Genomic DNA, 13,796 nt, shown 5'->3' with positions numbered 1-13,796 from the left:
TGAAGAATCTCACATTTGAATTCTCTTTAAAATCTTTCCTGTAATAAGTTCATAAGTAGGCCTACAGTGTCCACAGATTGCTAATCTTCATGTCTCTCTCCCTCTCAGGTATCAAAAGCCCTTGACTATGAAAGCAGCCCCAGTGTTGATCTTGTCCTGGAAGCTTGGGATAATGGAACTCCATCCTACAGTATTCAGAAAACTGTCACGGTGCTTGTGCGGAATGTGAATGAGCCACCTACAGAGCTGCTTTTGTCACAAACTGAGGTATGGTGTTTCCTGTCATGCTTCAGGGTGTTGAATAAAGGTGTTTTGTATATTGGAAAGATAACTGGAAGCTGCTGAAATGTGGTATTTATGGAGAAAACTCAGAATCTCATGGTCAGACAGAAAAACAAATAGAGAAGTGCTCCAAATTGTAGATTGTGCAAGATTTATAATCAGAACCATCAAAAAGAGACGGCTGAAGCCATTCCTTTTTCTTTGCTGCAATTCTTAAAGTGAATTAGTTTTTCTTTTTTCCCTCAACTTATTGCTCCCAAAGTGTTGTGGTGTCTATGCCTAATTGAAAATGCATATTTCTTTCTTTTTTCTTCTTTACTTTACCACATGGCCAAGAAATTCTTCAAAATGATCTGTTTGTATCTATAAACCTGAAGCAGCCGTCTGTCCAAGACAATCACCTGTTCAACAATCGCGTGAAAAAAACCCCAACAATAATATGTTTGATGGCACATATGGTGTAGATTCTGGGAAGAGCAGACAGCAGTTTCCAGCCTTTTATGTACCGATATCTTTGAAATTATCTAATCTGTTCACCCCATCAGGTTCCTGAAAACAGTGTAGACAGCACAGTTGTGGGATTCTTCACAGCAACAGATTCTGATAGTACTGAAGACTTTGAATTCACACTGCTTGATGACGCTAATGGGAAATTTAAGATCCAGGGAGATAAGCTCATGGTAACTATGGCACTTTTGTAATTTTTTTGTCTTACAAAATTGTTTTAGACTCTCTACTAGCTGCTTTAAAAAAAAATTCTATCTGATTTTTAGTGTGCAAATTTTAATGATAGTGTTCAATGCTTTCTAATGACTGCAGTTCTTTGATGTCGTGTTTTTATTCTGAATGATATATTTGTAGCATATAGTAAACTGAAAATCTGTCAGGACATAATTATAGAAGCCATCAGTTGTACATGAAAATGATCATTACATATTTTGTATGGAATGCTGGGTGCAGATTGCTTGTCGTATGACATCAACGTTGAAAGCTGTGGTGCGTAAGTTATTTAATTTTGATATTTATCGACAACGTTTTATTCCCAATCAGATGTAATAGATAAATGTGTCAAGACGTAGCGGAATCAGGCGCTCATCAATTTTCGGGCTTGTGGAGTTATTGGTATCATCTTAAAGGCTATTTATTTGCCCCCTGCCTTCGAGGAAATAAATGTCCATTTATCTGAAATGAAAGTCACGATTTTTGCGATGAAGGAGGTGGGGGTCGCCTGGTTTCAGAATAAAAATTAGTGAGAAAATGGCCGTCAAAGTTTGGTGACTTCCATAGCTTAAGAGTCTTTGGAAACGGCAAATTAAATTTTGTTGTGCCCCTAATAAAATCCACACATAAAAGTGCTTTTGAACTGACATACAAGATGTTGAGTCAAAAAAAAAAAATTAGAAAAAATGTCCAAACTGGCCGAGAAATGCTGATTGTTTTGATTTTAATATTTTGACGAGCACCTGATTTCACCTAGAAGCCTCACAAATAATAATATATTAATCAACATGTAAGTCAAATTTTTTGACTGCAGCAAAGTCTCATTGTCTGTATTACTCATTAGCAGCCTGTTTAAAGATTTTTAATTCAGTCCATCTCTTCCAAGTTTGAGTCTTGTTTTAGTTCCGGTTTGCCAGACTACTTCATTGATTGACAATGATAGATAATCTGACTTTTTTGTCTGACCAGGTTGTGTCCCCTTCCCAGTGCTCGAGTGATGACCAAAGCTCTTGTTCTCTGGACTATGAAACTCAAAGTTCCCATCAAATCAAAGTCCTTGTCAAAGATAATGGTTTACCTCCTGGCAGTGCAACCTTTGACCTGGAGATCAGTGTAACAGACGAAAATGATCTTCCACATGACATTAAATTGAGTGGTAAGGTCTTCTTTTGGGTATACTTAGAAATGAATGGTTGTGACAGTTATTAAAATTTTGTCTTTTGTTCCTTGGCTTAGGTAACTTTAGGCAGTGATAAATTCAATGTACTCATAAGCACTTGCCAGCATTTATGTGAATATTTTGATTCCAAAATTCAGTATCATGGCCAATGGTAACTTCTACATTGTGTTTTCTCCCTGCACCTAACTATAAATTGTGTTCATCTGCTGGAAGGGGGTGGGACATCTGTGACTTGCTACTGTTCTATCCAGGAGATGATAATGTATCATCGAAGATTGTTGTATGCAGCAAAATAGCTTTTAAGATATCAAAAAGTCCTCAACAATGCTCATTGGGACTTCTATATAAAATGCATTTGACATTATCATATCAAGGTTGTGTTCAAAGAATATGAAAATTAAAGAGCTGTATTGTATGGGAGTGGGCACTATAGAAATGATCTTCATTAGGGTGATGATGACGATGATGATGATGATGATGATGATGATGGTTATGATGATGATGATGATGATGATGATGATGATGATGATGATGATGAAGATGATAATAATGATGATGATGATCTCTTCTGGTACTTTACAGGTGATGAAGTTGAAGAACTAGCACCTGCTGGAACAAATATTGGACGTTTGTCGGTGCAGGATGAGGACGCAGGACAGTCTCACACTTTCAGCATTTTTGATGACAGTGAGGGGGCATTCCGAATTGACAATGGAGATACTCTGGTGAAAGCCACTGATGATAGATTGGATATCAGCAAGATTTACGTTGTCACCGTTCTTGTCACCGATGATGGGGAACCGTCGAGAAGTGTAAGTTCCAGCAATTAATTTTCTTCTCTGTTTATGCCCTGTACATTCTGAAGCAATATTTCCCAAAATGATTCGTTATCATCAGCCTTTCTCACCTTGTAGCAGAGTATAGGCCACCAACAAGATCTCTCCATGTACTTCTGTCCTGGGCTGTTGCCTCCACCTCCATCCAGCTGTCCCGTCTCCTTTCGGTCTGAATCTAAGGCCCTCCTCCAAGTACCTTTAGGCTTTCCTTTCTTTTTCTATCCCTGAAGATTTCATCTAAAGGCCTGTTAATGTAATGTTTGTATGTTTTCAGTTTTTTCAAGGTGTGTCAAATCCACTTCCAATAAAAAAAAGTTTGCTCTTACAAAAGAATTTACTGTAATCTGTTTTTTTAAAATGTACTTGCATTTCTAGATATAGAATGTGCAAAAGAAGGCTCAAACCACCTGTCTACTTTTATTTCGTTGTGAAAGCTTTATATGCAGCAATTTTAGAGTATGCTCAAGTCAAAATATACAATACATGTATTTGAAGTAATGTGATAATGCCCTCTTTGGTACTGTAAATTGAAGTATTATAAAGTGCCTTGAACTGTTTTGTATTGGGGCTATAGAAATTATCTGTATTGTTATTGTCATTATTGTGCTAACTTTTTTTGATATACTTGTTGTATATATGACACATAACATGACATAAAGTCTGTTACAGATTGTCTGCATCATGAGCATTATCCATTTCCAGGCTGAGGGAACCTTCTACATCAGTATCACAGGTGTGAGTGAAGCTCCTCAGAACCTCAAGGCCACAGCTCAGGGGGACACGGTTCAAGTGGAAGAGACGACCTTGAGCATAAAAGAAGATGTTGCCGTGGATGAAGTCATCGCTAGAGTGGAGGCTGAAGACAGTGATTTGGATCAGACTGTGACATTCTCTCTTTTGGTTAATGGAGGTGGGACTTTTGCAGTGTCAGAGAGTCCTGAGTGTGAGCAGAGTGTAAGTTCAGATTGTTTCCTCCTTCAAGTCGGTTTGGTTCTGTTTTCCCATTTAGTTTATTTCTAGAGTTTTCAGGATTTCGCCATTTTGTCGTCAAGCTGTTTAACTGGTCTATTTTTAGAAAGCAGATTTTTTTACGAGAGAAAAAACTTTTATTCTTTTATATATTCTACTTACGTTATATATTTTTTTGTCTTTTAGAATTTGAATTTCAACAGTTATTTCTTGAGAACATGCAACTTATACAACAGAATAAAAAGTTGCGAAACATTTTTTGGCGTTAATTTTGAGCTTAGTGCTTCTCAACAGTTGGCCAATGATATGATGTCAGAAGGCAGGGGAAACTTTACTTTGGGTATTCAACCTCTTGAGTAGCTTAAGATTTTGAAAAGGAATGTGATGACTTAAAAATGATGTATATGCTTTCTGTCTCCTCAGAATGGGAAGGTTGTGTGTTCTACAAATCTTGTAGTTTCTCAACCATTGAACTTTGAGAACCAAAACAAGTACACCATCATCCTTGTGGCTATAGATAGTGACAACCTGCAGGCTTCAAAGACTCTTGTGGTGGAAGTGGCTGATGTCGGAGAAGCTCCAACCGTAAGATTGTCTTTGCTTGTTACTTATTGGTGGAAACTTTAAAATGCAAGACACTCTATGTTCAGAACACATTTTCTTGTGCTAACTATTGTGTCACAGTTTCCACTGCTTAAAACATTTGACAAAAAGCATTGAATTTTTGTTGCATTCAAACGTAACAAATATTATAAATGTTTCAGTGTTACAGTATGTTAGACATGTCGCGCCTCAAGAATATTACAAAGTTGTCTGCTCAGTAGGCCTACCTAGTTCAGAAAAATTCAAAGAAAAACATATTGAGTTTCATAATTCAAGCTTTTCAAATGCTATTTTTAGAACATATTGATAACAACTTATAATAATCTTATGATTTTGATAGAAAGTTTGAAGTATTTGGTTTCTGGCCTGATGGTCTCTGTAACTCAAAGCAGCCAACAATGTGAAATAGAACTTTGTAATTCTAAGGTAGTGATGAAGTAGAACCTTTATCTATTTTTTATCTTCCACAGGACATTGTGTTCAGTAAAAACGTCATCTCAGTCCCTGAGAACAGTCAGGATGTTGTCCTGGGCAAGTTCACAGTGGTGGATGAAGACGCCGAGGACACTCACACCTTCCAGCTGGTGGATGCTGCAGCGGGAGCCTTTGCTTTGTCCAGCTCGGGTCAGCTGTCTGTCACTAAAGGTCTGTCTACTATAGATCAGTTATGTACTGTCAAAATTATTGGAGACGGCCATCTACCGTTGAAGATAAAAGCAGTTGTCTGAGACAGGTGGATGTCTTGGACTGTCATGATATTTTAAAAAAGCATGTGAAGAAGTGAGAACTGGTATTGAATTATATATATAAGTGATTTTCTTTTACAGGTGGCTGTTAGAGCAGGTTCAACTGTTTATGTTACTTCAAAAATACTAATGGTCAAGTTTTGTTTCTGTTTCCGTATTAATCATGATGAACCCTATTGATATATTTTTTTTCTTTTTCATCTCATCTTTATCATATCAGTTCATTACTGGTGGCCGTAAAGGATTAGGAACACATATAATATTGCTATTTATTTCCTAGATCGGAATGCTAAACTTCACAGAGCTTACATATTGGAGCAGAACTCATGGTCTTAGAGTTTGTAATGTTCATTGTTAGGTTTTTAAAGGATACGCCTCAGAGTTTGTATCTTTTCATCTTTTGATATGTTACATATTTGCCCTTTAGTAGTGATATGATGCTTTAGCTGGTCTTGGTCCATCAGCAATAGAGTATAGTTTAACTTATAAAGGCCTCTGCATAGATTTCCTTCCTGCTTCTGCAGCGTAAGCTTGCTTACAGGTTATAGTCACCGGACTCACATCTGTTTATTATATTTTAAAATGTTTTTCAGATGCCCAAATTGACTTTGAGACTGAAAGCACATTTAATATTTCTGTCGATGTGAGTGATTCCACACAGAACAGCTTCAACAAAGTTTTCTCTGGAGTCGTCGTCAATGTCAACGAGCAGCCAACTGCACTAAAACTGTCAGAGAACAAGGTATGAGATTTACTGAACGAGAGGCTATATTCTTTCATAGAACTAGTTTTGATTAGTTATGCGAGAAATAATTTTGTACTTTAAACTGTATCAGCCTGTCTCCCTACACACAGTAAGCAAACTATTTTCCTAATGAATTGTTGTTGTTCCTCTTTTTTTGCAGAGGTGTTGATGGAAGAATTCCTAATGTTTACGCTTAACTCTCACACATACAATAACAGACTCAAACACACAATTTTTATCATGAATAAGCTCTCATAAATTCTCACTCCCACATAGTTAAACAAACTCATGCATACACATTACCCCTTTCATGAACTATTGCTGCTTTTTTTCTCTCTGCAAATTTTCTCAACACCATTTTGCCATAGAGTGCACTTTGAACAATATAGTTCTGAGGCGAAGAGATCCTGATGATAAAATCATAACTTTGTGTTTTCGGTGTCCCCAACCCAAAGATTCCAGAAGGAAGTCCTCAGTCCACTGTGATTGGTCAGCTGATCTGTGATGACCCAGACAACAAGGACCTGCCCCGTGACTCAGCCTCGCGTCAGACATTTTCTTTCATATTACTGGATGATGCTGAAGGAAGATTTTTCCTCGAGAAGGATACTCTCAAGGTCTGCTCTTTTTATTTGTACCTCTTGTCTATTATGATATCTGTTCAAATGTGTGGAATATTTATAACTGTGTCAGATTCAGAGAGTTTGTCTTTTGTGTTTGGGTAAGTTCAGTATGCATCTGGGAAGCATCAGCGACCCATCTAGGTATAAGTAAGTAAATTTCAAAGATGGGGGGTGGGGATGGGGCACTTTGTGCTATATAAAAATACGGTCGAACCTGCCCTGATGGCCACCTCTATGAGATGGCCACCCGTACAAACGGCCACTTTCCATTCGCCCCCCCCCCCCTGCACCTGTCCAATGCGGCCGCAGCCACCATATTTTAACTCACAACCCCTATCACACCAAGCAATAACCCCTGTCTTAGACGGCCATCGTAGTGACTCCATTACATTTTGTCATAAATTGTGCATTGTCCCCTGGTGTTGTGGGCGAGCCGTCATAATCCAATCACCTGTCGTTGTTGTTAAGTAGTCCCTCCTACCGATCATGTTGCATAAGCCCCTCCCACTGTTGACCTATAGGTAACAAATTTCCTGCTGCTGGTTAGGTAAGTGTGTGATCCCTCATAACCCATAAGCCCCGCCCAGAACTCATACACAAATCGTAAGTGAGATGAGTGGTCACTGTTTACCTAGTAAGTAACTATATATAGACGTCAACATGAACTTGTGACAGAAGCATCGCTCGTTCTCCGAATGGTGGTGACCCATGTGTTTGTTTTACCATAGCACTCGGTCCTCCTTGTAAGACACTTTTCGTTGTATTGTCACCCTCGCACAAAAGTATCAACAGAAGAAAAAAAAAAGACCCCACCCAGTGAAAACAACAACAACATAATAACAACAACAACCACAATGCGGCCACCTTCGGTTGGAACCTCCGAAAGGAATGGTTTGTTTTCTTCATTATGATCAGTCCTGCTTAAGATGGCCACCTGTCTTATACGGCCACTTTTCTCCTTGACAATGGGTGGCCGTCTTACACAGGTTCTATTGTAATGAAGAAAGAAGGATTGAAAGAAGACATTGGTTGCAGTATGTATTACAGCAATATTGCACATGTAATTCATAATGTAGATGTTTTTGTATACTTTTCCTTCAGTAGAGAGGTTGGGTATTTTTATTACTATCTTGCGAGCCAATAAAGGGGGAGGGATAGCATTAGGAGACATCAGAGATATTTGTAAAATCCATTTATTTAAAATGGGAAACAACAGCTTACAATCCCTCCTTATGAGTGAATTTGATTTATAAAAGAATTTTGTCTTTACAATAGAATCTAACTTATTATCTGTTTAGTATAATATGAATATATGCTTGCCAAGCAGAGGAGGGTCTAATAGAATGATACATTTTTAAGTTCTTATTGTTTGAAATATTTTTGATTATTGTTGTTCCATTAGAAGTTCTATCAAGGCTTAACCAGAGAAATGTTTACATAGAGTTTATGCTTTATGATTTAGTGCACCAATGTGCTGATGACCTCAGAAAGAACAAATCAACCATTATGCCATTGTGAATTGTGGAAATATTTTTGGGTTCCCTCTGTCTTTTCTCTTTTTTAACTCACTGTTTGATCCCACCTTCCCCCACCCCATGATTTACCCTTACATAATTGCACTAATGTGAGTATGAAATTCACAATAACTCTCTTGAAGTCAAGAAATCTATTGCCTTCCCCAGCTTAGTGCTCGTGGTGCTGAGTGTTCTGAGACCTGGTGTGGCCTTGACTTTGAGTCAGAGTCTGTTCACGAGATTCAAATCTTTGTGGCAGATTCTGGAGCTTCGCAGCAAACAGCGACCTTCACACTCCAGGTGAAGGTCACAGACGAAAATGACAGGCCTGTTTTGAAAGCTATCGATGTGACACAGATAAAGGAAGACATCAACAACGGAGAAGTAGTTACCAGAGTTTTTGCTGTGGATGAAGATCAAGATCAAAGTCTGACTTTCTCAGTCGGAGATGAAGGTATTTCACCATCTTATTTTTCAGTTCTGGAATGAAGATCTCTAGAATAAAATATCTTCTTCAGAATGGCAATGACCTGTGATTGCCAACACTGAGTAACTTAACTTTGTTTGCTTGATGAACCTGGAGGAAGGGGGGGAGAATGGTATGGTTTTAAAGGGAAGGAACTTCAGAAGACAGAAATGGAAAAAATCTAAGAGGTATTGATGTAAAAAATAAAAAAAGTAACAAGAAAATGAAGCCCTACACTTCTACTATAGTCTACTGTTAATACCAATATTATTTTTTATTGAGGCTTCTCTATTAAAGTAATATATGTGGCACGGCGTGGTGGAATCAAGCACTCGTCAGTTTTTGAGTATATGGAGTTATTGGTATTATCTGAAAGGTGGTTCATTTCCCTTGCATTTGGCGTAAAAAATATCCGTTTATCTTGAATAGAAGTCGAGATATTAGCGATTGAAGGAAATTGGGGTCACCTAGATTCAAAGAAAAATTTGTGAAAAAATGGCGCCAAAGTAGCGTTACTTCCTTTGCTTGAGAGTTCGTTGTAATTAAAAATTTACATATTTTAGGCCTTAAATCAACATTTTTCAGTAAAACATCAATACAGAAATGTGTTCTTTAATGGGTTTGAAACATTTTTGAGCCAAAACCAAAAGATGGGATAAAAGTTCCAAAACCTGCGGGAAAATGCCAGTTTCTTCACTATCATTATTTTGACAAGCGCCTGATTCCACCACGCTGCCTCACCTATACTTACTGAGATGATAAGCCATGCATGATATAGTGTTCTAGAGTTCATTTAGGGCTTTGAAAAAGGATTTTTAATCATAACAATTTTGGGTCTCTGATAATTTCATGTTTGTTGTTCTCTTTCAGGCTCCGACATCTTTAGCTTTGATGGGGACAGACTCATTGTGATTGGCCCTGTGGACTATGAGGAGGGTTCCTCCGTGTCTGTGGAGATCATTGTGACAGACTCAGGGACACCGCCGAAATCTGTGAGTCAACCTTAAAGTTGATAGTGAAAGATCTTGTCAGTTTGTTAGTGTTTGAGTGCATGGAACTTTCAGCTTGTGGTGTAGATCAGGAAGCCAATAATGTTTCTGGATGCTCTAGTTATCTATCAACTAATTTCTTAAATTTCAGTGCTTCCTTCAAACTTTTTGTGTTATAACATGTGGCGTAGGTGGTCTAGTGCTGGGATCACAATCAGGGTTTGTGGGTTTGAGTTCCGATGTTGTGTCCTTTGGAAAAGTACTTTACATGAATTTTCCACACTTCACCTAGGTGGGGACAATTAGAACAGACAGGCAACTATTACCGAATGGCATCATACAGAAGAGTAAATGCTCAGATGCTACTGGACCGCTAACAACAACAACAACAACCTAGGTGGGAATGAGTACCCTGCTATAAACAGTGAAAGATCTTGTCAGTTTGTTAGTATTTGTTTGCCTAATCGGCTGTTTGCACTGTAAAGTACATAGGGCTTGCTGTTGAGCGGGTATAAGTGCAATATATCTACTATTTATTATTATTTATAATTATGATTATAAAGCACATAGAGATTGCTGTTGAGTGGGTATATGTGCAGTATATCTGCTAATTATTCATATTTGTCATTTTTTCTTTTTTCAAACAGAGCCAAGCAACGTATGAGTTTGAGATTGTGGATGTAGAAGAGCCACCGTACTCTATGACTCTGGAGAGTCTGAGAGGAAGTCAGTTCCCAGATTTTGAGACAGATCATCCTGTCATCAGTGAGGACACAGAGATGGGATCCTTGATCGGCCAAGTGGTCATCCTTGACCCAGACACGAACGAGGACATTTCAGTCATTGTAGAGGGGAGTGCTGTTGAGGTGGACGCTCCAGGATGTTTGACCCTGACAAAGGTTGGTTGTTTAGTCAGCTTTTTGTTAATTAAATTTAATGTGATACACAACGTCCTATTGTGTTGTTCTCCAATTATCAACTGGCTTACCGTAACGCTCTGCAATCACACAGCCAGCAGTACAAAATACCCCATCTGGTCACTCTGCCATTTGAGTGACTGCAACGGACTTCTTGAGCCTGGTACACAACTTTGCCAGGTGACCGGAACGGATAATTTTTACCGTTGCATTATTGTGCCAAGTAACCACAAAGTGTTAAAAGCTGTGTGTCATCAGCAAGCTGTTTAAATGCAATACACCCAGGACAGAAAATGTTTTAGGAGAGAGAAAAAAAAAATCAATGTCAATTTTTTTACAATTGTAATCACATTGGTTTTTTTCTTGTTTTTTTCAACATTTAGAATTTATGCTTCAACCAAATAATTCTTCAGCATGTGCAAACAATGCCACAGATGATGTTTTCAACCATGGTTAAGTTCACCAGTTTTGATACTCAAATGTTAATGATGATTTCAATGTTAAAATTACATTTGTACTGTTGTTGACTTGTATAAAATTCACTTCTTGTCTTTAGGGAACCAGATGTGTTGCCAGTGTGTACTTGGGAAGCTCATTGAACTATGAGGAAGAGAAGAAATTTTCTCTTCCAGTGAAAGCCATTGACAAATCTGGGCTAGAGCTGGAGAAAACCTTTGAATTTGAGGTCAAGGACACAAATGATCCACCGTTGGTAAGTGTACCACTTGCTTTCAGCATTAGTGCTCGAATTTCTTTAATGTGTTATGATTTTTTTAACAAAGAGAGGATTGTTGACACAGTGACAGTCGTTTAGTGCAGGGAAAAGTTAGACAGATACAACTAAAAGAAAGAAAAGAAGTGAGACGTACCAGTGACATCCTCCAAGCATCTGCAATGTGACATGAATGAATTTGAATAACTTCTTCTTCTTCTTGATTGCATCACACTATCTATTATATCCTGAGCCATCCTGCTCGATACATCTGTTAGCCTGTACAGCTTCTCTTCTAGTGTCTATGGAGTTGGCCACGTTCCTTGTCTAGGGGTTCTGTGTGTCCTGCCCTACTGGAGAATGTGTTCCCCAGTTTGGCCCACTTTTCTCCACTGGCATTTTGGTGACTTTACTACTTTAAAACATCTGTACATATGTTGTTTGAGTCATGTGTGTTCTTAGTATTTGAAAGGCTGCATGCTAATTTTTTTTCTAAGGTATCAATTGAAAGGATATGTATTGATGTCAAATAAAAAAACCCCATTAATTGCCACTGGCCCTGCATGTTTGTTGATGATTAATTCAACCTCCCCCCTCCTCCAACCTCGGCTTTCAACCACACAGATACTGATGCACGCTCACACACACACACACACACACACACACACACACACACACACACACACACACACACACACACCCTGATCCATGGTTTAAGTAAGTAAGTTTATTCAGTATTTAAGGCCAATGGCCCACATCACATTGTATAAAATACTCATTTGTTACATACAGTTTCCATAATGAAAAAGTACAGGTTGTGCACATATCTCTTATCATGGGTCAAACATTGCATATTTCTGTTACTGGGCCGAGTCAGATCCATGTTCAAGCACTATAGTTAAGTATTGTTTAAGAAATATTGATAATTAAACTGACACTGTCCGTGCATACTTTTCTCAGGCTTTGCTCTTGGATGGTGAGGACATCACTATGATCCAAGTGAAGGAAAACTCTCAGGATGAGACAGTCGCCACTCTAGGTGTGGAGGACGTGGATGAGGGCCAGACGTTCACCTATACCATTTCTGGCAGCTCGCAGTTCTACACTGCTGGCAATTTGCTGAAGGTTGGGGATGAGATAGGATTAGATCAAGTTACTAAGCTTTTAAATGAGTATATGTATGTGTGTGTGTGTGTGTTTGTGAATGTGTATATTTGTGAGTATGTATGTGTGTTTATGATTTAGAGAGAGGGAGAGATACAGAGAAAGAGGGTGAGAGAGAGAGAGAGAGAGAGAGACAGAGAGAGAGAGAGAAAAAAAGAGGGAGAGAGAGAGAGAGAGAGAGAGAAAGAAAAGAAAGAAAGAAAAAGAGAGAGATGGAAAGCAAGTGTATGCATTAGTGCATATTTGTGCACATACTTGTGTTTTGTATGTAAGTATATGATTTTTGGTGATTGTGTAAGTGTGTGTGAAATTGAATATTTAAATTGTAGTACATTTTGTGATGAGAAATTTCTATTTGATACAATATTTTCTCCTAAAAAATGTAATGTTTTTATAGGTAACAAATCTTTTGTATTATATTTTTCAATTCTTCCTTCATGACGAAACAGTTGGTTCCTTGTGAGTTTGACTTATGACAGCTGCATAGAATAGTCAACAGCAGTTTTCACAGTTTGAAGAAAGTAGTATGAAGCTCTGTAGATTTCATATAAGATCAGTGATACTTTACCTATTTCCTTAACCCTTGACTCTGGTTGAATATTTGCAGACGACATCAGCCGCCAGTCTGGATTATGAAAGGACACGAGAAATCAGCATCAGGTTGAAGGTCACAGACAGTGGGGAGCCTCCCATGTTCTTGGAGAAGGACATTATTGTGCAGGTCCTGGATGTCAACGAACAGCCAAACGCTCTCAGGTTGTCCAGAAATAAAGTAAGTTCTGTTTTTTTTGGGGGGCTTTTTGTGTTTTGTTTTGCTTTTTTGTTTGTTTGTTTGTTTTTTTATTATTTGTTTCTTTCTGTGTATTACATAGTTTCAAAGATGCAGTACTTGTGGAAATTTGGTACATTGCTGCACAATAGAAAAAGGTTCTGCCAACAGAGTTTGTGTCATGTTTTAGCTCACAATGAAGATAATTGAAACCCAGAATTTATGCAAAAGGTTTACTTATACAGTCAGTGGGTGTCAACAAATTATATTAGCTATCATTCATGTTGAAAACACAAACTTAAGTGTACATGAATGCCCATGGACATGAATGCTGCATGTATTTTTATGTCTTTGTAAGCTACGAATATGTTTTGTAAAGCACATTGAGCACTGTAAATTATGAAAATGTCCTTAATATAAATGCCATGTATTATTATCATCATAATTATCATCATCTTCATTAAATGTTGATCTTCTTCTTCTTCTTCTTCTTCTTTTTCTTCTTCTTCTTCTTCTTCTTCTTCTTCTTCTTCTTCTTCTTCTTCTTCTTCTTCTTCTTCT

General features: G+C 38.0%; 1 protein-coding gene across 1 annotated transcript in view; it reads left to right on the top strand.

Moving 5' to 3' along the window:
* LOC101848951 (protocadherin Fat 4-like) overlaps window positions 1–13,796 on the top strand; it is an 86,086-nt gene that overhangs the window by 40,890 nt on the left and 31,400 nt on the right. Inside the window, exons 23-40 of the mRNA XM_035968496.1 lie at window positions 109–267; window positions 828–971; window positions 1,243–1,282; window positions 1,946–2,158; window positions 2,765–3,004; window positions 3,293–3,302; window positions 3,678–3,972; window positions 4,411–4,601; window positions 4,752–4,758; window positions 5,061–5,235; window positions 5,930–6,078; window positions 6,537–6,698; window positions 8,387–8,672; window positions 9,555–9,676; window positions 10,321–10,572; window positions 11,147–11,302; window positions 12,263–12,427; window positions 13,074–13,238. Of these exons, the coding sequence (XP_035824389.1) occupies window positions 109–267; window positions 828–971; window positions 1,243–1,282; window positions 1,946–2,158; window positions 2,765–3,004; window positions 3,293–3,302; window positions 3,678–3,972; window positions 4,411–4,601; window positions 4,752–4,758; window positions 5,061–5,235; window positions 5,930–6,078; window positions 6,537–6,698; window positions 8,387–8,672; window positions 9,555–9,676; window positions 10,321–10,572; window positions 11,147–11,302; window positions 12,263–12,427; window positions 13,074–13,238 (2,931 nt within the window). The remainder of the gene's footprint in view (window positions 1–108; window positions 268–827; window positions 972–1,242; window positions 1,283–1,945; window positions 2,159–2,764; window positions 3,005–3,292; window positions 3,303–3,677; window positions 3,973–4,410; window positions 4,602–4,751; window positions 4,759–5,060; window positions 5,236–5,929; window positions 6,079–6,536; window positions 6,699–8,386; window positions 8,673–9,554; window positions 9,677–10,320; window positions 10,573–11,146; window positions 11,303–12,262; window positions 12,428–13,073; window positions 13,239–13,796) is intronic.

This window comes from Aplysia californica, unplaced genomic scaffold (genome assembly GCF_000002075.1).
Source record: "Aplysia californica isolate F4 #8 unplaced genomic scaffold, AplCal3.0 scaffold00062, whole genome shotgun sequence".
NCBI classification, from domain to species: domain Eukaryota; kingdom Metazoa; phylum Mollusca; class Gastropoda; order Aplysiida; family Aplysiidae; genus Aplysia; species Aplysia californica.
Note: the sequence above shows the minus strand (reverse complement) of the source record. Positions and strands in the feature narration are given on the sequence as shown.